General features: G+C 54.1%; 3 protein-coding genes across 5 annotated transcripts; 2 read left to right on the top strand and 1 right to left on the bottom strand.

Annotated features, from left to right (window-relative positions):
* Positions 1–1772: 1772 nt before the first annotated feature.
* Positions 1773–8356, top strand: CALR (calreticulin). Of its 2 annotated transcripts, none has more exons than XM_030936740.1 (9): positions 1773–1976; positions 2338–2439; positions 2632–2835; positions 3256–3350; positions 3447–3656; positions 3744–3857; positions 3947–4090; positions 7396–7489; positions 7574–8356. In XM_030936740.1, exons 1-9 carry the CDS (start codon positions 1886–1888, stop codon positions 7768–7770), a joined length of 1251 nt encoding a protein of 416 aa, XP_030792600.1. In that variant the 5' UTR covers positions 1773–1885; the 3' UTR covers positions 7771–8356. The 2 variants fall into 2 exon arrangements, with proteins under 2 accessions (XP_030792600.1, XP_010359924.2); XM_010361622.2 differs by having other exon boundaries at positions 7570–8356.
* Positions 8357–9485: 1129 nt separating this feature from the next.
* Positions 9486–17242, top strand: RAD23A (RAD23 homolog A, nucleotide excision repair protein). 2 transcript variants are annotated; one of them, XM_010361620.2, is made up of 9 exons: positions 9486–9715; positions 11523–11684; positions 11845–12026; positions 12164–12219; positions 12352–12479; positions 12747–12825; positions 12944–13074; positions 16276–16440; positions 16523–17242. In XM_010361620.2, the coding sequence occupies exons 1-9, from the start codon at positions 9644–9646 to the stop codon at positions 16634–16636; spliced, it is 1089 nt and encodes a 362-aa protein (XP_010359922.1). In that variant the 5' UTR covers positions 9486–9643; the 3' UTR covers positions 16637–17242. The 2 variants fall into 2 exon arrangements, with proteins under 2 accessions (XP_010359922.1, XP_010359921.1); XM_010361619.2 differs by having other exon boundaries at positions 12941–13074.
* A 517-nt stretch (positions 17243–17759) lies between these two features.
* GADD45GIP1 (GADD45G interacting protein 1) lies at positions 17760–20936 on the bottom strand. The gene is made up of 2 exons (XM_010361618.2): positions 20551–20936; positions 17760–18130 (listed from the first exon to the last, which is right to left on the bottom strand). The coding sequence occupies exons 1-2, from the start codon at positions 20898–20900 to the stop codon at positions 17812–17814; spliced, it is 669 nt and encodes a 222-aa protein (XP_010359920.2). The 5' UTR covers positions 20901–20936; the 3' UTR covers positions 17760–17811.
* Between the last annotated feature and the right edge of the window lie 525 nt (positions 20937–21461).

The following is a 21461-nucleotide window of genomic DNA, read 5'->3' as shown; positions in this document are numbered from 1 at the left end:
AGTGCTAAGCCCACAGGTGCCTGACACAGGAACAGGAGGAAGGGCCAGCCAGAGGCCTGGGATGGTCCTCAGGATCCTCATTGAAGGGACCAGACTAGGCAATACTGAATACTACCTAGAGGAAGGGGTAGAACCCCAACTTCCCAATTCATTCTCCCCCTTCTCTTTTTGGGGGGGATGGAGTCTTGCTCTATCACCTGGGCTGGTGGCCTGGAGTGGAGTGGTGTGATCTCGGCTCACTGCAATCTCTGGCTCCCAGGTTTCCAGTGATTCTCCCACCTCAGCCTCCTGAGTACTGGGATTACAGGCGCCCACCACCACGCCCAGCTAATTTTTTTTTTTTTTTTTAGTGGAGACAAGTTTTCACCTTGTTGGCCAGGCTGGTCTCGAACTCATGACCTCAAATGATCCACCTGCCTCGGCCTCCCCAAGTGCTGAGTTTACAGGTGTGAGCCACCGCACCCGGCCACCATTTCTTTTTCTTTTCTTAACCAAAGACCTTTGCCAAGTCATTCCCCCACTCCACTTTGTTTTCCTTTTCATTTTTTCCTTTCTCCCTTTTCTGGGTCACAACCATTAGCCAGGAAGCACCCCCTCCCCACCCTCTTTCCTGGATCCCCCTCATTCCCTCCTTCCACAGTCCACTCCCGTGTTCCCAGGTCCAGGGCTTATTTGCCCAGAGTTTGGAAAACCCCCAGCTCTCCTTTCTACAGCGTGGGGGCAGGGTACTGGTGCCAGTCACGTGCCTCTGGCTTCAGAAGACTCCAGACTGGGGTGGGGTGGGGGGGTCCTGCCCATCTCCCTCGCATCTTATCTTCCCTACCATCTGTGTCTTTTTTCCCTCCCCAAACGGAACCCCCTGCCCTCTCGCCTATAGCCGTTTAATTGCAAAAGCCAGGCCGTTTGTGGGAGACCACAGACAGCGACCTCCTTCATTTACCGGTTGAGAGGAGAGTAAAGGGGCTGCTGCAATCTGGGTAATAACCCTATCCCCACCCCAGGAGTCACAGTCACATCGTTAAGTCTTCCTCCCCTCTTGTCCCAGGACAGCTTTAAAAACCTTAACAGCATTTCTGCTGGGTAGCACCTGGCCAGGGTCGCCCCCTCTGTCTGCTCAGGAACGTTTGTCACTTCAGAGAGGTTAAGTGACTTGCCCCAGTCACACAGCAGCAGTCTGATAGGCTGCCAGGGCTCTAGGGGCAGAATGAGGGGAGGGCTGGCATTCTTCCCACTGGCCCGCGTGGCTGTAGCACCGGGGTGCAGCGAAGCCCCAGGGCCCCAACCCATGAGCTCTCTCCCATCCCGGGCGGGGGTGGGGGAGAAGCAGTGGGGTGCTGGTTCCCAAATGCAAGATAAGAACTGGCTAGGAAAGCCTTGCCCAGCCCCTCCACCTAGAGGGAATGGGAGGAAGAGAAGCTGAGGCGGGGTCCCGATCCCGCGTGGAAACACCTGCGCTCCCGCGTGTTCTTTAAACGCCCAGATGGGGAACGACGCACACTGGCAAAGGCGGTGTTAGCGTCAGGTCTGGTCACATGACCTGGCCTGAGGGGCTCGCGGCCCCCACCCCACCAGTGGGCGTCCCCCACAACGCGTGGTCGACCATCATTGGTCAGTGGTGAGGCCAATAGAAATCGGCCATCTGGGAACCCAGCGTTCCGAGGCGCAGCCTAACTTAGTGAACCGACGAAGGTCCAATGGAAAGAGACGGCCGTGGACGCAGGCCAATGATAAAGTGTCAGGGGCGGGCCCAAGGGCGGGTCAGGTTGGTTTGAGAGGCGTGTGGGTATAAAAGTGCAAGGCGGGCGGCGGCGTCCGTCCGTACTGCAGAGCCGCCACCGGAGGGTCGTTTTAAAGGGCCCGCGCGCCACCGCCCCCTCGGCCCGCCATGCTGCTATCCGTGCCGCTGTTGCTCGGCCTCCTCGGCTTGGCCACCGCCGAGCCCGCCGTCTACTTCAAGGAGCAGTTTCTGGACGGAGGTAACGCCTGGTCTCACCTCGAGGCCGTCCGAACGACGCGGCCGGCCCCCCATCCCGGATCTGCGTCGTCGCCCGTAATTACCGCTTAGAGGGCCAACGCAGTGGTCCCCGGGGACTTGAGCTGCGGGCGATCCCTCTTCTGCGTCCCTGAGGAGCGCGGAGGGCGTAGCGGCCTCCCGCGGCGGGAGTTAGGGTTCGCCCGAGGATCGCCGAAGGCACCCGACGTGTCAACTAGAGGTTGGGGTGGGGAGAGTCGGGGATCTCCTTCCCTGTCCCCAGCAGCTTGTGGTTCTCCGCAGATGCTTGGTGTGGGGGGGATTAGCAGAGCCGTGCTGACCTAACTCCCTAACCCCCTATTTAGACGGGTGGACTTCCCGCTGGATCGAATCCAAACACAAGTCAGATTTTGGCAAATTCATTCTCAGTTCCGGCAAGTTCTACGGTGACGAGGAGAAAGATAAAGGTAAGAGCCTAGGAGTGGGTGCGCAGATCCGCGAGAACTTCCTGGCAGAAGTCCTTGTCCGCACACACACAGCCGGGACAGTCCCCTAGGAGCAGGGCAGGTGGAGGAAGTCGGGGAATCGTCTGTATCGTCTAAATCGAGGGTCCTCGCGGGTCAGGACCCAACGGTGACCACACTACCGTCCCGTCTCAGGTTTGCAGACAAGCCAGGATGCACGCTTTTATGCTCTGTCGGCCAGTTTCGAGCCTTTCAGCAACAAAGGCCAGACGCTGGTGGTGCAGTTCACGGTGAAACATGAGCAGAACATCGACTGTGGGGGCGGTTATGTGAAGCTGTTTCCTAATAGTTTGGACCAGACGGACATGCACGGAGACTCAGAATACAACATCATGTTTGGTGAGGGGCTGCTTCCTCGTGCTGACCTCTGTCCCATTAGTTGGAGGGAGACCCAGACCCCACTGACTTCCTTAATAGTTATGATTTTCTTTGGAAGGGGAGCTAAAAGAATAGGTCACAGCAACAATTTATTGCGTTATGATCGCAGATCTAGGCTGTTAACTTAATTTGTGTCATTGTATATAGTTATTTCCCAATCTTACAAATGAGGATGTTGAGTTCTAGAGCACTGATTTTTTTTTTTCTTTAAACTTAAGGCTTCACCCACAACCCATTCAGGACAGAATCAGGGTCTGAGTTTCTCTTTTCAGCCTTGACAGACCCGAGTTTAGGAACCAGATCTTCCTTTTGTAAAGAGGGGTGAGGGACTCGAAATGGTGGGTAGTCTCTGACTCTTAACTGGATCTGCTTCACACCTAGGTCCTGACATCTGTGGCCCTGGCACCAAGAAGGTTCATGTCATCTTCAACTACAAGGGCAAAAACGTGCTGATCAACAAGGACATCCGTTGCAAGGTGTGCCTTGGGGGTGGTGGCAGATGGGTGTCATGGGGGAGGTTCAGAGGTCAGCCTGATTGAGGGGGGGCACTGCTCACCTTCTTCCTTCTTCAGGATGATGAGTTTACACACCTGTACACACTGATTGTGCGGCCAGACAACACCTATGAGGTGAAGATTGACAACAGCCAGGTGGAGTCGGGCTCCTTGGAAGACGATTGGGACTTCCTGCCACCCAAGAAGATAAAGGATCCTGATGCTTCAAAACCTGAAGACTGGGATGAGCGGGCCAAGATCGATGATCCCACAGACTCCAAGCCTGAGGTTGGTGTTTGGGCAGGGGCTCTGCTCTCCACATTGGAGGGTGTGAGGACATTTGGGCCAACTCTGACCTCTTCATCTACCCCCCAGGACTGGGACAAGCCCGAACATATCCCTGACCCTGATGCTAAGAAACCCGAGGACTGGGATGAAGAGATGGATGGAGAGTGGGAACCCCCAGTGATTCAGAACCCTGAGTACAAGGTGAGTTTGGGGCTCTGAGCAGGGCTAGGGCTCACCGTGGAGAGTGCACCAACCTTACTCACCCTCTAGTTCCCTTCTTCCTTCTACAGGGTGAGTGGAAGCCCCGGCAGATCGACAACCCAGATTACAAGGGCACTTGGATCCACCCAGAAATTGACAATCCTGAGTACTCTCCTGATCCCAGTATCTATGCCTATGATAACTTTGGTGTGCTGGGCCTGGACCTCTGGCAGGTGAGACTTGGAGGAAAAAGGAGGATCCCTGGGGTACTTCAAGTGCATAAGATCACCCAAGGGGAAAGTGACAGGATAAGATCGCACCCCAGGCGGGTCTGACTCAAAAATGGTACTTTTTTTGGCCGGGCACGGTGGCTCAAGCCTGTAATCCCAGCACTTTGGGAGGCCGAGACGGGCGGATCACGAGGTCAGGAGATCGAGACCATCCTGGCTAACACGGTGAAACCCCGTCTCTACTAAAAACTACAAAAAACTAGCCGGGCGACGTGGCGGCGCCTGTAGTCCCAGCTACCCGGGAGGCTGAGACAGGAGAATGGCGTGAACCCGGGAGGCGGAGCTTGCAGTGAGCTGAGATCCGGCCACAGCACTCCAGCCTGGGTGACAGAGCGAGACTCCGTCTCAAAAAAAAAAAAAAAAAAAAAAAAAAATGGTACTTTTTGTAAACAGTACTTCCTGGTCTGTCCCTGTGGAGTCCTCTCAGCAACCCTTTTGAGGTTGTACTTCTTGTGAACTAAGTACTTCCCCAAGTACTTTTATGCAAATCAACTTCTTTTTTTTTTTTTTTTTGGAGACGGAGTCTCGCTCTGTCGCCCAGGCTGAAGTGCAGTGGCCAGATCTCAGCTCACTGCAAGCTCTGCCTCCCAGGTTTACGCCATTCTCCTGCCTCAGCCTCCCGAGTAGCTGGGACTACAGGCGCCCGCCACCTCGCCCGGCTAGTTTTTTGTATTTTTTAGTAGAGACGGGGTTTCACCGTGTTAGCCAGGATGGTCTCGATCTCCTGACCTCGTGATCCGCCGGTCTCGGCCTCCCAAAGTGCTGGGATTACAGGCTTGAGCCACCGCGCCCGGCCGCAAATCAACTTCTTTAAATACCCCCAAAGAACTAGAAGGTGGTCAGGTAACCCAGTTAGTTAGCTGGGGCTGGGCACAGTGGCTCACCCTTATAATCACAGTACTTTGGGAGACTGAAGCAGGAGGATTGTTTGAGGCCAAGAGTTAGACAACTCAACCTTGCTTGGCAACGTAGTGAGGAGACCGTATCTCTACAATTTTTTTTTTTTTTTTTTTGAGACGCAGTTTCACTCTTGTTGCTGAGGCTCGAGTGCAATGGCACGATCTCAGCTCACTGCAACCTTCACCTCCTGGGTTCAAGCGATTCTCCTGCCTCAGCCTCCCGAGTAACTGGGATTACAGGCATGTGCCACTATGGATGCCAGGCTAATTTTTTTGTTTGTTTTTTGTTTTTGAGACCGAGTCTTGCTCTGTCGCCCAGGCTGGAGTGCAGTGGTGCGATCTCATCTCACTGTAAGCTCCGCCTCCCAGGTTCACGGCATTCTCCCGTCTCAGCCTCCCGAGTAGCTGGGACTACAGGTGCCCGCCACCACGCCTGGCTGATTTTATTTTAGTAGAGACGTGGTTTCACCATGTTAGCCAGGATGGTCTCAATCTCCTGACCTCATAATCCACCGGCCTCAGCTTCCCAAAGTGCTGGGATTACAGCCGTGAACCACCGTACCCAGCCTTTTTTTTGTTTGTTTTTTTGGTAGAGACAGGGCTTCACCATGTTGCCAAGATTGGTCTCGAACTCCTGGCCTCAGGTGATCTGGCCGCCTCGGCCTCCCAAAGTGCTGGGATTACAGGGGTTGAGCCACTGTGCCTAGCCTCTACAAAAACTTTAAAAATTAGCCAGATGATATGCATACCTGTAGCCCAAGCTACCAAGGAAGAAGGATGATACTTGAGCGTGGGGCATCGAGGCTGCAGTGAGCCATGATCATGTCACTGCACTCCAGCCTGGGTGACAGAGTGAGACCCTGTTTCAAAAAAAGCTGGGACTGAATTTTTGTCTTTTTTGGTCACTGAAATACCTTCTGTGCCCAAGACATTTCCTGGCATTTAGTAGGTACCTGAAAAATACCTGAATAAGAGAGTGAGAAACAGAAGAAACAGGTGCAGAGAACTGAAGTCAGTAGCCCAAGGTCATGGGGGCAGGAAACCACAAAGCTGGGGTTTGAACCCGCACAGTACAGCACCTGAGTCACTCCATCTTTTTTTTTTTTTTTTTTTTTTTTTAATTAAAGAGAGTCTTGCTCTGTCACCCAGGTTGGAGTGCAGTGGCTTGATCTCGGCTTACTGCAGTCTCTGCCTTCCAGGTTCAAGTGATTCTCATGCCTCAGGCTCTCGAACAGCTGGAATTACAGGCATGCGCCACAGCGCTGGGCTTTTTTTTTTTTTTTTTTTGAGACGGAGTCTTGCTCTGTCGCCCGGGCTAGAGTGCAGTGGCTGGATCTCAGCTCACTCCAAGCTCTGCCTCCCGGGTTTTACGCCATTCTCCTGCCTCAGCCTCCGGAGTAGCTGGGACTACAGGCGCCCGCCACCTCGCCTGGCTAGGTTTTTTTTTTTGTATTTTTAGTAGAGACGGGGTTTCACCGTGTTAGCCAGGATGGTCTCGATCTCCTGACCTCGTGATCCGCCCGTCTCGGCCCCCCAAAGTGCTGGGATTATAGGCTTGAGTCACCGCGCCCGGCCTGTGCTCTTTTTTTTTTTTCCAAGATGGAATTTCACTCTTGTTGCCCAGGCCGGAGTGCAATGATGCAATCTTGACTTGCCACAACCTCCGCCTCCCAGGTTCAAGTGATTCTCCTGCCTCAGCCTCCTGAGTAGCTGGGATTACAGGCATACCAGGCATGTGTCACCACAGACACCGGGCTATTTTTTTTTTTTTTTTTTTTTAGTAGAGACAGGGTTTCACTATGTTGCCCAGGTTGGTGTTGAACTCCTGGCCTCAAGTGATCCCCTCGCCATGGCTTCCCAAAGTGCTGGGATTACAGGCGTGAGCCTGTGCCTGGCCATCTCTGCATCTGTTTTTGAGATGGAGTCTCTCTCTGTCGCCCAGGCTGGAGAGCAGTTGCGCGATCTCTGCTCACTGCAAACTCTGCCTCCCGGGTTCACGCCATTCTCCTCCCTCAGCCTCCCGAGTAGCTGGGACTACAGGCGCCCAGCACCACGCCCGGCTAATTTTTTGTATTTTTAGTAGAGACGGGGTTTCACCGTGTTAACCAGGATGGTCTCGATCTCCTGACCTTGTGATCCACCTGCCTCGGCCTCTGGGTGAGGATTACAGATGTGAGCCACCATGCCCGGACTTTCCATCTTTTTAACTGCAATGTCAGCAGCGTTCCTTGTCTTCTCTGCAGATGCAGGCAGCAGGGTATAGTGGTTATAGGAACACAGGTGGAAACCCTGTCCAAAGGAAGGGCTATCAGGTATCACCTCTGACCATCCTTCCCATTCATCCTCCAGGTCAAGTCTGGCACCATCTTTGACAACTTCCTTATCACCAACGATGAGGCATACGCCGAGGAGTTTGGCAACGAGACGTGGGGCAGTAACAAAGGTGAGGCCTGGTCCTGGACCTGATGGGGGCGGGCAGGGAAGGCAGGGTGCAAGGCCCTGAGGTGTGTGCTCTGCCTGCAGGCAGCAGAGAAACAAATGAAGGACAAACAGGACGAGGAGCAGAGGCTTAAGGAGGAGGAAGAAGACAAGAAGCGCAAAGAGGAGGAGGAGGCAGAGGACAAGGAGGATGATGAGGACAAAGATGAGGATGAGGAGGATGAGGAGGACAAGGAGGAAGATGAGGAGGAAGATGTCCCCGGCCAAGCCAAGGACGAGCTGTAGAGAGGCCTGCCTCCAGGGCTGGACTGAGGCCTGAGCGCTCCTGCCGCAGAGCTGGCCACGCCAAATAATGTCTCTGTGAGACTCGAGAACTTTCATTTTTTTCCAGGCTGGTTCGGATTTGGGGTGGATTTTGGTTTTGTTCCCCTCCTCCACTCCTTCCCCTCCCGCCCCCCGCCTTTTTTTTTGTTTTTTTTTTTTAAACTGGTGTTTTATCGTTGATTCTCTTTCAGCCCTCACCCCTGGTTCTCATTTTTCTTGATCAACATCTTTTCTTGCCTCTGTCCCCTTCTCTCACCGTATCTCTTAGCTCCCCTCCAACCTGGGGGGCAGTGGTGTGGAGAAGCTGCAGGCCTGAAATTTCATCTGCTCTCCTTCCTGGAGCCCAGAGGGGGGCAGGAGAAGGGGGTGGTGTCTCCAACCCCCCAGCACTGAGGAAGAATGGGGCTCTTCTCATTTCACCCCGCCCTTTCTCCCCTGCCCCCAGGACTGGGCCATTTCTGGGTGGGGCAATGGGTCCCAGATTGGCTCACACTGAGAATGTAAGAACTACAAACAAAATTTCTATTAAATTAAGTTTTGTGTCTCCCTCCTGTGTCTCCTTTTGGGGAAAGACAGACTTCAGGAAACCCAGCAGTGGTCTTTTTGGGGGTGGGGAGGGTTTCCAGTATATCTCCTTTTTCAGCTGTTGTTAGAGAGGTTACTACTGACTTCCACAAGATTCCAGGGACCCGTATTTACCCCATAACCCTCAAAACCAACGGGGGAATGACTGTTGCTGCCGTAAATAATCCACATATTAATTTACTGAATCCTTGAACCTAACTGGTAAGTTTTGGTTCTGTTTGTTGGTTTTATTTATTTTTAAGATAGACTGTTGCTGTGTTGCCCAGGCTGGCCTACAATGGCTTAATCTGGTTCACCCTGCCTCTTAAACTGGCCGCCTTCATGTTTCTATTCCTTTGGGGTCCTGTGGCTCAGCCCAACCCCTCTGGGATGCCTCCAGAACTGGCAGATCCAAGGGAGAATTCTGTTTATAATGTCGTGAGGCTTTGAAAGTTAACATCTTTAAATACTTTGGGGGTCAGATTGGGGATAGTACAACGACGTACTCCTGGCGGGAGACCCAGGAATTAAAATAGTAGGTTCATTCCAAAAATCCAGATCCCTAAAGAATGAATGAGGCTACAAAATGGCACCTTGCCCCTGCTTCCAATTTAAGGTTTTTTTTCTCTGCTTGGTGGCCTTTCAGGTATTTCTAGTCTTGAGTAACTTCCACTTTGCCCTATCTGCCAGAATAAAACTCTGGGCTGGGTGCAGTGGCTCATGCCTGTAATCCCAGCACTTTGAGAGGCCGAGGCGGTCGGATCACCTGAGGTCAGGAGGTGGAAACCAGTCTGGCTAACATGGTGAAACCCTGACTCTACCAAGAATACAAAAATTATCAGGGCATGGTGGGGGTTCCCTGTAATCCCAGCTACTCGGGAGGCTGAGGCAGGAGAATTACACGAACCCGGGAGGCAGAGGTTGCAGTGAGCCGAAATCGCGCCATTGCACTCCCGTGACGTCACCGCTAACGGGCATGGCGTCACTTAGGAGAGCTCGTGTGCTGGCGGAATGAGAAGCCCCGTCCACGCCACGCCCACAACGCGGAGTTTAGTCTGCGCATGCCTCGCCTCGACACCGCGCTCGTGCGCATGCCCATAAAGGCCAAGGAGGGTGCGCACAGGTCACATGCGCCGTTGGTCAGCGCGCGCATCGCCTGCCCCGGAAGTGGTCGGCGCGCGGCGCGGCGCGCCTAGGCGCTAAGATGGCGGCGGCGTGAGTTGCATGTTGTGTGAGGATCCAGGGGCCGCCGCGTCGCTAGGGCCCCGCCATGGCCGTCACCATCACGCTCAAAACGCTGCAGCAGCAGACCTTCAAGATCCGCATGGAGCCTGACGAGACGGTGCGGGCCGGGCCGGAGCCCGGGGGCGGGAGTGACGGGTGCCGGGGATGGGGTGGGGGCGGGGAGGCTAGGATCCCAGCGGGAGGGGTAGGGAGGACGGCGCGGGTCGGCCCTGTCCAGACCCCCTACCTGCCCGACTTTCCTGGACCCCCCGATGGTCTTTAGCCCAGTCCCCAGCGGATCGGGCGGCGCTCCTGGGCCGGTCTCCGGGTGACGCCCCACCCCCGGGCCTCTGGCCAGGTCCCGGCTCCAATGTCAGCGCTCTCGCGGGGCGCGGGCGTCACAGGCTCGGAGTCCTGGGCAGGCCAAGCTCTCCAGGACTGGGCTCCACGTTCTCAGCTTTGCAGGCTTCTCCTGGGGACACTGGTGGTGGAATCTAGGAGTAATGACCAGGAGATACTGAGTAGTGACGACAACAACGATGTTAATGATAATAAACGGGTCTCAGTCTTTATGATTTTGGTGGTCCGTGTTTGTTGGGCGTTTATTTTTTATCAGTCACCGAGTGTTTTAGTGTTGTTTTACTGCTCTGCATAACGGGCTTGTCATTGGGGACCTCTGACCATTTTACAGACGCGGAAACCTTGGGGTTAAGAAACTTTGTCACAGTCACACATGTAATGTCAGAGTTGGGATTCACATTCGGTTCTGCCTCGTGTGATCGTCCACTATATAAATATTATGCTGCCTTTTTAGTCGAAAATAGAATTGGGACCTAATTCAAACATACTGAATGTCTATTGGGTACTTGGCACTTTTTGCACAGTGAGGGAGACATTGAAGTCCACTTTTCGTAGAAAAGGAAACACATTTTTTGATCAGCTCAACGGTTTGGCTTTGGGCAAGTTAACCTCTCTGTGCCTCCGTTTTCTCAAAATATCAAATGAACCTGTCGCCTGCTGGCTTCTGCCTGTAATCCCAGCACTTAGGGAGGCAGAGGCAAGAGGAGCACTTGAGCCTGGGAATTCAAGATCATCCTGGCAACACAGTGAGATCCCATTCTCTACAAAAAGAAGAAACAAAAATAAATAAATAAAAGGAGGTCAATTAAATGTATTTCATAGGAAGCTTAAAAGGTATGCCACATACACACTTATAGTAGCACTATTGGCCAGGCATGGTGCCTCATGCCTCTGTAATCCTAATGATTTGGGAGATGGGGGCAGGAGGATTGCTTGAGGCCAGAAGTTTGAGACCAGCCAGCCTAACATAGGGAGACTCTTATCTACAAAAATGATTTTTTTAAAAATTAGCCTGGTGTGGTGGTGTGCACCTTTAGTCCTAGCTACTCCCAAGGCTGGGTGAGAGTACCACTTGAGCCCAGGAGTTTGAGGCTGCAGTGAGCTATGGTCGTGCCACTTCAATCCAGTGTGGGCAGCAGTGATATCCTGTCTTTTAAAAAATATCACTATGAACTATTAGTCACTGTTATTGTCCAAGATACAGTATAGAGTGGGGGACTGTCCCCTTTATTCTGTTATCATACTTTATACCACCTGAAATTAACATTTTCTTCACATTAGTGTTTTCTCTTTGAGAGCAGGGACTTGTGTTATGTTCTGTGCTGTGGCCTCCATGTCTAAAACAGCACCTGGCACGTAACAGGTGTTTAGTATAAATAAATACTGTGCTGAATGGCATGATGATTGAATGAATTCTTATCTAGCATGCTTTAGATGCTGAGAAAGCTTAAAAATTCCAGCATGCTTGCCTCTCTGCCATCAGGGCTTGCAGCTTCTCCGTCCTAAACTAGAAGGGAAGAGAGAATCTTGGGGTCTCCAGTGACTGTCTGTACTACTTCTTCTAGGTGAAGGTGCTAAAGGAGAAGATAGAAGCTGAGAAGGGTCGTGATGCTTTCCCCGTGGCTGGACAGAAACTCATCTATGCCGGCAAGATCTTGAGCGATGATGTCCCTATCAGGGACTATCGCATCGATGAGAAGAACTTTGTGGTCGTCATGGTGACCAAGGTGGGTGACGTGTGCTGGCTGGGAGGGACAAGCTAGGGAGCTGGCAAAGAGCCTGTGTGCCCAGGAGAGATTAGCCATGAACAGGGCGGGGCTGCAGCGGAGCGGGTTGTTGGGTCTGATAGGGTTGCTGATGCCAGCTCCCTTTTTCTTGCTGTTGCAGACCAAAGCCGGCCAGGGTACCTCAGCACCCCCAGAGGCCTCACCCACAGCTGCCCCAGAGTCCTCTACATCCTTCCCGCCTGCCCCCACCTCAGGCATGTCCCATCCCCAACCTGCCGCCAGAGAGGACAAGAGCCCATCAGAGGAATCCGCCCCTACGACGTCCCCAGAGTCTGTGTCAGGGTAAGGCGGGGCAGCAGTCCCAGCTTGGGCCCTGTCTTCCTAGCACATTCCAGCGTCCACATAAGTGGTCCCACACACCTGGAGGGAGGGCAAGCCGCCAGAAGCCAGGGTCCGATTTCTCTCTCTTGAATTTGCAGCTCTGTTCCCTCTTCAGGTAGCAGCGGGCGAGAGGAAGACGCGGCCTCCACGCTAGGTGGGTGGGTGGTCCCCAGGGCAGAGGCGACTGGGTGCCCCAGCCATCAGCTGGGCTTTATCTGGGTGCGGGAGGCCTGGGAACTGCCCTTTCCTCTTCCTGGTGACCCAGGCTTTTCTGCTCCCTCCACAGTGACGGGCTCTGAGTATGAGACGATGCTGACGGAGATCATGTCCATGGGCTATGAGCGGGAGCGGGTCGTGGCCGCCCTGAGAGCCAGCTACAACAACCCCCACCGAGCCGTGGAGTATCTGCTCACGGTGAGGTGGGGCTGCTGCCTCCTGGGAAGGCCTTGAGGGTGTATACGGGCCTCACTGCCCTGATGGGCGGTTGGGAAGGCAAAACCTGCCCTGAAAAGCATTTGGGTAGTGATTCTAGCCTCTAAAGGCTTCCCACAGGAGGCTGGATGTGAGTGGTGGGTGGGCCTCTGGAGGGCAGGGCCGAGGCCTCATCTGTGTCCTGCCAGGGCATGGAGGAGGGTGGCAGCAGGAGGTCTGTGCTTTAGAACTAAACAGGACCCCTGACAGGGAATTCCTGGGAGCCCCGAGCCGGAACACGGTTCTGTCCAGGAGAGCCAGGTATCCGAGCAGCCGGCCACGGAAGCAGGTGGGTGTGCACGTGCTGCATCTGCTCTCCAGGTACCTGACTCACATCACACTCCACCCCGCAGTGCTCCTAGGAGCCTGGCATGGTGTCTGACTGCACCTCTTCCTACTACCAGCAGGAGAGAACCCCCTGGAGTTCCTGCGGGACCAGCCCCAGTTCCAGAACATGCGGCAGGTGATTCAGCAGAACCCTGCGCTGCTGCCCGCTCTGCTCCAGCAACTGGGCCAGGAGAACCCTCAGCTTTTGCAGGTGTGATCCCAAGGGCAGAGGGAGCCATGGCAGCCATCATTTCCGTTGCGTGTGGGCACCAGAGTCCATAACATGTAGGAATCGTTCTAGGCCTGGAAAGTAGGAGTAAGCACATGCATCCCCCACGCCCCCATGCTTCCTGTGACCTGTCGATCCCCACGGTTTCTCAGTCTTCCCAACCATCTTGTGAGGTGTGGGTGCTGTCAACATCTCCTCCCACAGAAGAAGACACCAGAAGCTTAGAGCAGCCTGTCATTCCCAGGGTCATACAATTGGTAGTGTGTGTGTCTGCCTGCTGCCTCAGGGTCCTGGGCTGGGGCTCTGGCTCTGGCTTCACATACAGATGGTGCATGCGTAAATGTCTGTAAGGTGGCATGACATCACCCAGGACAGCTGTGCCCCAGTTGGCTCTGGGGTGACTCTGCTCAGTGAGGCTCCACCTTGCCCTTGAAGGTTCACAGGAAGAGTGGGGGAGTGACCCCCCGGCTGCAAGCAGGTTCCTCCGGGTCCTCGGTGAAGTGCCTACCGGTCTTGGCTCAGGACCCTGCTGTCTGCCCATTCTCCTCACTTCTCAGTCCTTTGCCGGCTCCTCCTGCTCGGTCCTGTTCTTAATCTGCACTTAGCCCTCCCTCATAGTGTCCTGGGGCCTTCAGTCTGTATGGGAACCCCCAAATCTATGTAGCCAGCCCAGGCCTCTCTGAATGCCACACTCCATGGCTGGCTTAATCTCTCCATCAAAGTGCTCTCTAGACTAAACTTCGAAGACTCAGAACAGACCTCCTCAGTCCTCCCCAATCTCTGCAAGGACTAGCCTGGGGTTGCTTCAGCCCCAGGCCCTGGGGACCTGCTGGGGTCCATCCCTCGTCCTGTCTGCTCTTCCCACTCAGCGCCTCCCTGCGCTCCAGCTCCCTGGCAGCCTCTTCCTGGGCCTCTGCCACTGCACAGTCCTGCAGTCCACTTTCCATCATGAGGCAGATAACTGAAAAGCACTTTCTTCTTTAATGCGAAAATGGTCAGATGTAGACAATAGTAGAGTTGCATGAGAGCTTCCAGATACCCAGGCAGGGCACAGTGGCTCATGCCTGTAATCCCAGCACTGTGGGAGGCTAAGGCAGGCGGACTACTTGGTCAGGAGTTTTAGATCAGCCTGGTCAACATGGCAAAAACTTGTCTCTACTATAAATACAAAAAGTAATTGAGCATGGTGGCAGGCCACTGTAGTCCCAGCTACTCAGGAGGCGGAGGCACGAGACTTGCTTGAACCCAGGAGGCAGAAATTGCAGTAAACTGAGATTGCCCCACTGCACTCCAGCCTGGGTGACAGAGTGAGACTGTCTCAAAAAGAACAGAAACAGAGGCCGGGCACAGTGGCTCACGCCTGTAATCCCAGCACTTTGGGAGGCCGAGGCGGGCTGATCACGAGGTCAGGAGATTGAGACCATCCTGGCTAACATGGTAAAACCCCATCTCTACTAAAAATACAAAAAATTAGCCGGGTGTGGTGGCGGGCGCCTGTAGTCCCAGCTACTGGAGAGGCTGAGGGAGGAGAACACCGTCAACCTGGGAGGCGGAGCTTGCTGTGAGCCAAGATCACGCCACTGCACTCCAGCCTGGGCAGCAGAGCGAGACTCCGCCCAACACCCAGATGAGTTCACTTTTTTTGGTTTGGTGGCTGGTGGGTGGGAATAGAGACATGGTCTATGTTCCCCAGGCTGGTTTTGAACTCCTGGGCCCAAGCAGTCCCTCCTGCCTTGCCTCCCAAATTATTGAGGTTACAGGTGTGAGCCACAACACCCAGCCAAGTTTACCTTTCTAAAAGATCCGCAGACCATGTCTTTTCCCATGTAACTGTCACCACCGTGGCTTCCCCCTGCTCTAGAAAATGGGTCTGATTTGGGCCTTCCTCTCTGGTGTCATTGTCTGCTTCCTCCCCCTTCCCTTGTTCGCTCTGTTTTTTTGTTGTTGTTTGTTTTTGAGATGGAGTTTTGCTCTTGTTGCCCAGGCTGGAGTGCAGTGGCGCAGTCTCGGCTCACCGCAACCTCCGCCGCCTCGGTTCAAGAGATTCTCCTACCTCAGCCACTGGAGTAGCTGGGATTACAGGCTTGTGCCACCACGCCCTGCTAATTTTGTATTTTTAGTAGAGATGGTGTTTCTCCATGTTGGTCAGGCTGCTCTCAAACTCCTGACCTCAGGTGATCCGCCTGCCTCAGCCTCCCAAAGTACTGGGATTGCAGGCATGAGGCACTGTGCCCAGCCACAGTCACTCTGTTCTTCCTTGTTTTTGAGACTTCCCAGATGCATCCACCCTGGGCCTTTGCACTTGCTGTTTGCTTTACCTGGAGGAAACCTTCTGCATCCCCTATACTGCAGGCCTGTCCTCCAGCCCTCATCTGCAGTTCCTTCCTAGCCAGACACCTGCAGTTGTTTGGTTCATTTATTGGCTCACTTACTTACTATTTTTGAGACTTTGTTGCCTAGGCTGGAGTGCAGTGGCGCTATCTCAGCTCCCTGCATCCTCTGCCTCCCAGGTTCAAGTGATTCTCCTACCTTAGCCTTCTTGAGTAGCTGGGATTACAGGCACGGGCACGTGCTATCACACCCAGCTGATTTTTGTATTTTTAGTAGAGATGGGGTTTCACCATGTTGGCCAGGCTGGTCTCCAACTCCAGGCTGATCTCAAATCACCTCAAGTGATTACTGGTGTGAACTACTGCGCCCGGCCTATTTGTCTATTTATTTATTCAAGACAAGGTCTTGCTCTGTTGCCCAGGCTGGAGTTCAGTGGCTTACTGCAGCCTCCGCCTCCTGGGTTTAGTCTCATACCTCAGCCTGCCAACTAGGTGGGATTACAGGCGTCCGCCACCACACCTGGCTACTTTTTGTATTTTTAGTAGAGATGGGGGTTCACCATGTTGGCCAGACTGGTCTCGAACTCCTGACCTCAAGTGATCTTGACCTGCCCCTGCCTCTTAAAGTGCTAGGATTACAGGTGTGAGCCACCACGCCTGGCTTATTTTTTGGCTCACTTAAAAGCCCATCATCAGCTCCTCCAGGGCAGGGCTTGTGTTGACTGCTATGTTGTGTTTGGCCAGAATAGGCTCCTCTGGATATTTGCCTGACTGAATGAAAAAGCAAGGGTTCTGATGACCTGGGGAGAGGAGGGGCTGTGAATTACCTTCCCTTTCCCACCCTCTCCCGCAGCAAATCAGCCGGCACCAGGAACAGTTCATCCAGATGCTGAACGAGCCCCCTGGGGAGCTGGCGGACATCTCAGATGTGGAGGGGGAGGTGGGCGCCATAGGAGAGGAGGCCCCGCAGATGAACTACATCCAGGTGACACCGCAGGAGAAAGAAGCTATAGAGAGGGTAAGAGGCCTGGCTGAGGTGTGACTGCGGGTGGGCAGGACCCCTACCCTCTGCTGCTCACACTTAACCCATCTTCCCACAGTTGAAGGCCCTGGGCTTCCCAGAGAGCCTGGTCATCCAGGCCTATTTCGCGTGTGAAAAAAATGAGAACTTGGCTGCCAACTTCCTCCTGAGTCAGAACTTTGATGATGAGTGATGCCAGGAGGCCAGGCCACCCAAGCCCTCACCCTACCCCTATTCCATGAAAGTTTTATAAAAGAAAAATATATATATATTCATGTTTATTTAAGAAATGGGAAAAAAAATCAAAAACCTTAAAAAAAAAAAAGCAAACAGTCCAGCTTCCTGTCCTCCTAAAGTGGCCCCTGTTCCCATCTCGGTCTGAGAAGACCTGGGCCAGACAGCTGTCCCCCCATCCTCCTCCCCAGCCCAGCCTGCTCAGAGAAGCTGGCAGGACTGGGAGGTGACAGATGGGCCCCTCTTGGCCTCTGTCCCAGCTCCCTGCAGCCAGATGGAAAGGCGGCTGCTTGCCTCTCCATCCTCCAAAGAACCCGAGGAACCCCCCCACCCCATCTTCTTGGATGAGAGGAAGCTGGAGCCCCAAACCTTGATCCTCCATTGGAGTGGCCCAAATCTTTCCATCTGGGGCAAGCCCTAAAAGGCCCAAGGCCCCCTCCCCAGTCTGGCTTTGGCCTCCAGCCTGGAGAAGGGCTAACATCAGCTCAGTGTCAAGGCCACCCCCACCCCAGAACAGAACCGTGTCTCTGATAAAGGTTTTGAAGTGAATAAAAGTTTTAAAAACCAGCCCTATGGTCTGTACCTGCTGGGGCTCCCCGCGCCCGCCTGTCTGGGTCTGGGGGCTGGCTGGGCACAGGCAGGCATGGTGATGGGTGCCGGGAAGGGGGAGAGAGGAGTCTGTGAGTCCCTGCAGATTGAGGCTCCCAGTGTCTCCTCCCCCAGTGTGCCATTTCCAGGCAGTGGACCCCAGCCCAACCTTGCAAGGACTGCTGCTCCCCAGCCCCCACCATCATCACCACAGTCTGTTTCGGCTATACTTCCCCCCGCACCCACCGGCCCTGTAATTGGCTAATTACTGGAGATGAATGTTGGTAAACAGAAGCCGCTTTCTCTTCTGCCATCTGTTTCTCCATTATTTGCCCATTGCACCCCCCTTTTCCTCCCCTTGAAGCTCCAGTTAGTCAGCAGGGCCTAGAGTCCCTGTCCCCTTTTGAGTAGAGCCAAGTGGGGGATTCCCCAGCCTTTAAGTGTTGAAGGAGGAACCAGGGCACCCAGAGAGGCACACCTTGAGAGCACACAGATCTCTTCAGGGGTACTGCCAAGTAGCAGGCTTTATTGGGAAGGGACAAAACCTCAGGAGCTGGGTGCCCCAGAGGCTGCTGGGTCCTGAGCTGCAGCTGCAGCCAGTGCAGCAGCTCGCGCCTCCTGCTTCTGTCTTTGTTTTTCCTCCTTGAGGCGCTTGCGCTCCTTCTTCTCTAGGTCCTGGAGCACCTCCTGGAAGCGGGCACTCTTTGGGTTCACCTGGTAGCCCAGGAGCTCCTGGGCCTCAGCCTGCAGTCGGGCCCTCCTCTCCTTGTCAGCCTGGGCCTTCTCCCAGCGCTCCTGCTGCTGCTGCCGCCAGTTCACAATCATCTGTGGCATCTTGGCCATGCACTCTGCGATGTGCTGCTCCCTGCAGGGGAGGGAGAGTGGGCTGTGACACTGGCACTCAGCCAGGGCAGAGCCCACCCACCTATAGCTCACCCATAGGCCTCTGCCCACAGGCCTGCCTCCTCAACTCCCCCTGTAGATTAACTGTCAGGAAAAGCCCTTGACAAGTGAAGAACAGGAAGAGATGAGAAAGTTACTTGTGCATGAATTTGATCACAAGGGTGTGTCAAGCCCCAGTAAACCCCAGGTGCCAAAGCCAGATCAACATTTCACTGAGCTGCCTACTGAGCAAGCCAAGTGCCACTCCCATGGGTAATTTCACACCTTTATTCCACAGACATTGCTGAGCATCTCCTGCCCAATTCTAGGCACAGGAGTGAAAGCAAGAAAGACATTTCCCACCAGTCCTTGAGTTTGTAGCTACCAGTCACAGCCCCATTTTTTTTAAGTTCAGGAGTACAAGTGCAGGTTTGTTACATAGGTAAACTTGTGCCATGGGGGTTTTTTTGTACAGATTTATTTCATCACCCAGGTATTAAACCTAGTACCCAGAGGTCATTTTTCCTGATCCTCTCCCTCCACCCTCCAAAAAGCCCTAGTGTGTGGTGTTCCCTGTGTCCATGTGTTCTCATCATTTAGCTCCCACTTACAAGTGAGAACACGTTGTATTTGGTTTTCTGTTCCTGTGTTTGCTAAGGATGATAGTCTCAAGCTCCTGTCATGTCCCTACAAAGGACATGACCTTGTTCTTTTTTGTGACAGCCTCATTTAAGGATTTGAAAAGTGAAGAATTAAGCACTATAACGGTCATCTGGCTGAGGAGGGGCAGAAACAGGAGTCCCTGCTCCATGATTCCCTGCCTGGGTGATCAGGCACATGGCTTCACCAAGCCTCAGTTTCCTCATCTCTAAAATTAGGGCAATCCCTTCTTCCTCTTAAGGCTGTTGGGAAAACAAGAAGGTTAAACACCGGGAACACACTCGACCTACCCCCCTTCACCCTCCAGGATGTGGCATTATCTATAAGAGATGCCCCTGGCCTGGTCGGATGCCGTAGCTCACGCCTGTAATCCCAGCACTTTGGGAGGCCGAGGTGGGTGGATCACCTGAGGTCAGGAGTTCAAGACCAGCCTGGCCAATATGGTGAAACCCCGTCTCTACTAAAAACACGAAAAATGAGCCGGGCGTCATGGCAGGCACCTGTAATCCCAGCTACTTGGGAGGCTGAAGCAGGAGAATCGCTTGAGCCCGGGAGGCGTAGGTTGCAGTGAGCTGAGATGGCACTCCAGCCTGGGCAACAAGAGCAAAACTCTGCCTGAAAAAAAAAAAAAAAGATGCCCCTGGGTCCTTCAGACCTGCCTCTGTATTCGACCTCTGCCCTTGGTTCCAGGACCCATCACCTTCCTGCTGGCAACTTTTCCCCAGCCACACTGACCTGGCTGTTCTTCAAGGCAATATCCTATCTCAGGGCATTTGCCCCAGCTGTTCCCTTTACCAGGAACTCTTTACCCAAGAGATCGCCCCATAGCTAAGTCTGGTTTTTCAGGGCTTTGCTTAAATACCACCTCAGAGAGGCCTGAGGCTTCCCAAATGCAAGCTGCCCTCAGGCACGCACTCTTCACTCTTTTTTTTTTCTTTTTTTTTCCTTTTTGTGGAGAACGGGGTCTCGCTGTATTACCCAGGCAGGTCTCGAACTCCTGGGCTCAAGCTATCCTCCCGCCTCTGCCTCCCTGAGAGCTGGGATTACAGGCGTGAGCCACCGCGCCCGGCTGCACTCTTCACTCTTTTACCTTCCTAATAGTCCGCTGTCACCATCTGATATTAAGGGCCCTTTTGGGGCCTGCCTCGGCCTCCCAAATAGCTGGGATTACAGGCATGAGCCACCGCGCCCAGCCTGGGACAGGGTCTTGCACAAGGTATACGCTAGGTAAATACTTGGTGATGATGGCCGGACGCGTTGGCTCCCGCCTGTAATCCCAGCACTTTGGGAGTCTGAGGCGGGTGATCACTTGAAGTACAGAGTTCGAGACCAGCCTGGCCAATACGGTGGAACCCCGTCTCTACTAAAATTACAAAAATCAGCCGGGCGTGGTGGTGCACGCCTGTAATCCCAGCTACACGGGAGGCTAAGGCGGGAGAATCGCTTGAACCTGGGAGGCGGAGGTTGCAGTGAGCCGAGATCTTGCGACTGCACTCCAGCCTGGGCAAGAGAGCGAGACTGTCTCAAAAAAAAAAAAAAAAAAAAAAAAAAAAAAAAACACTTGCTGATGAATGACTAAATAGACTGTTATTCTGAGTTTGTTTTGCGGCCACGTGAGCGAATATATAAATCTGCAACATACAAATGCTACGACGTGACCCCGATGGGGTAGGCACGGCTTGGGGCCCAGTTCGCCCACGGGGCACAGAGGGCAGCCCCGCGCGTCTGCCTGCACGCACGCACCTCTCCCGACGCTTCTGCTCTTCGGCCAGATGCTTCACCCGCAGCGACTCCTGCATGGTCGCCAGGCTCGGGTACCATTCGCGTTCTTCGGCCTCCAGCTCCCGCAGCTGCTCCGGCGACGGCCACAACGAACCGGGAGCCACCCCGGAGGCGGCGCCGTAACGCGCGAACTGCTTAGCCGCGTAGCGCGGCCCCAGCTGCCACCGCGGAGTCAGGAGGTCCTCGGGGTCTGGCCACCAGGGTTCCGGCGCGCGGCGCGGGGGCGGCCGCGCCCGGTAGCCACGAGAACCCGGGGCCAGGGTCGCGATCAGTCCTAGCAGGCTGCGTGCCTGTCGCACGGACGCCGCCATCTTGGCTGTGCGGGGTCCTCGCAGGCCCGCCGGGCTGTCCACGCCCGTTGCCTGAGCGCGAGGCCCGGTGTGGGCCAAGGCAGGGAGAGGGGCGTCCCGGTTGCTTCAGTTCGGGGAAGGGCGGCGAAGGGAGTAGTGTGGATTTTACACGTTTCCACGTATAGCTTTAAATTTTAGTTAAGCAGTTACTTATAAGTCTTTTTTTATTTTCACTTTTTTTCTTCTCCTTTTTGCACACTGACACTTAAAAATATATATTTTTAGCTGGGCGCGGTGGTTCACGCCTGTAATCCCAGCACTCTGGGAGGCCAGGGCGGGCGGAACACCTGAGGTCGCGTGTTCGAGACCAGCCTCTTTTTTTTTTTTTTTTTTTGAGACAGAGTCTCGCTCTGCCAATGGCGCGATCTCGGGTCACTGTCACCTCCGCCTCCCGGGAGGAGAGGAGAAACCCCATCTCTACTGAAAATGCAAAATTAGCCGGGTGTGGTGGCCCATGCCTGTAGTCCCAGCTACTCGGGAGGCTGAGGTTGCGGTGAGCCGAGATCACGCCATTGCATTCCA

This window comes from Rhinopithecus roxellana, chromosome 8 (genome assembly GCF_007565055.1).
Source record: "Rhinopithecus roxellana isolate Shanxi Qingling chromosome 8, ASM756505v1, whole genome shotgun sequence".
In the NCBI taxonomy this organism is placed as follows: domain Eukaryota; kingdom Metazoa; phylum Chordata; class Mammalia; order Primates; family Cercopithecidae; genus Rhinopithecus; species Rhinopithecus roxellana.
Note: the sequence above shows the minus strand (reverse complement) of the source record. Positions and strands in the feature narration are given on the sequence as shown.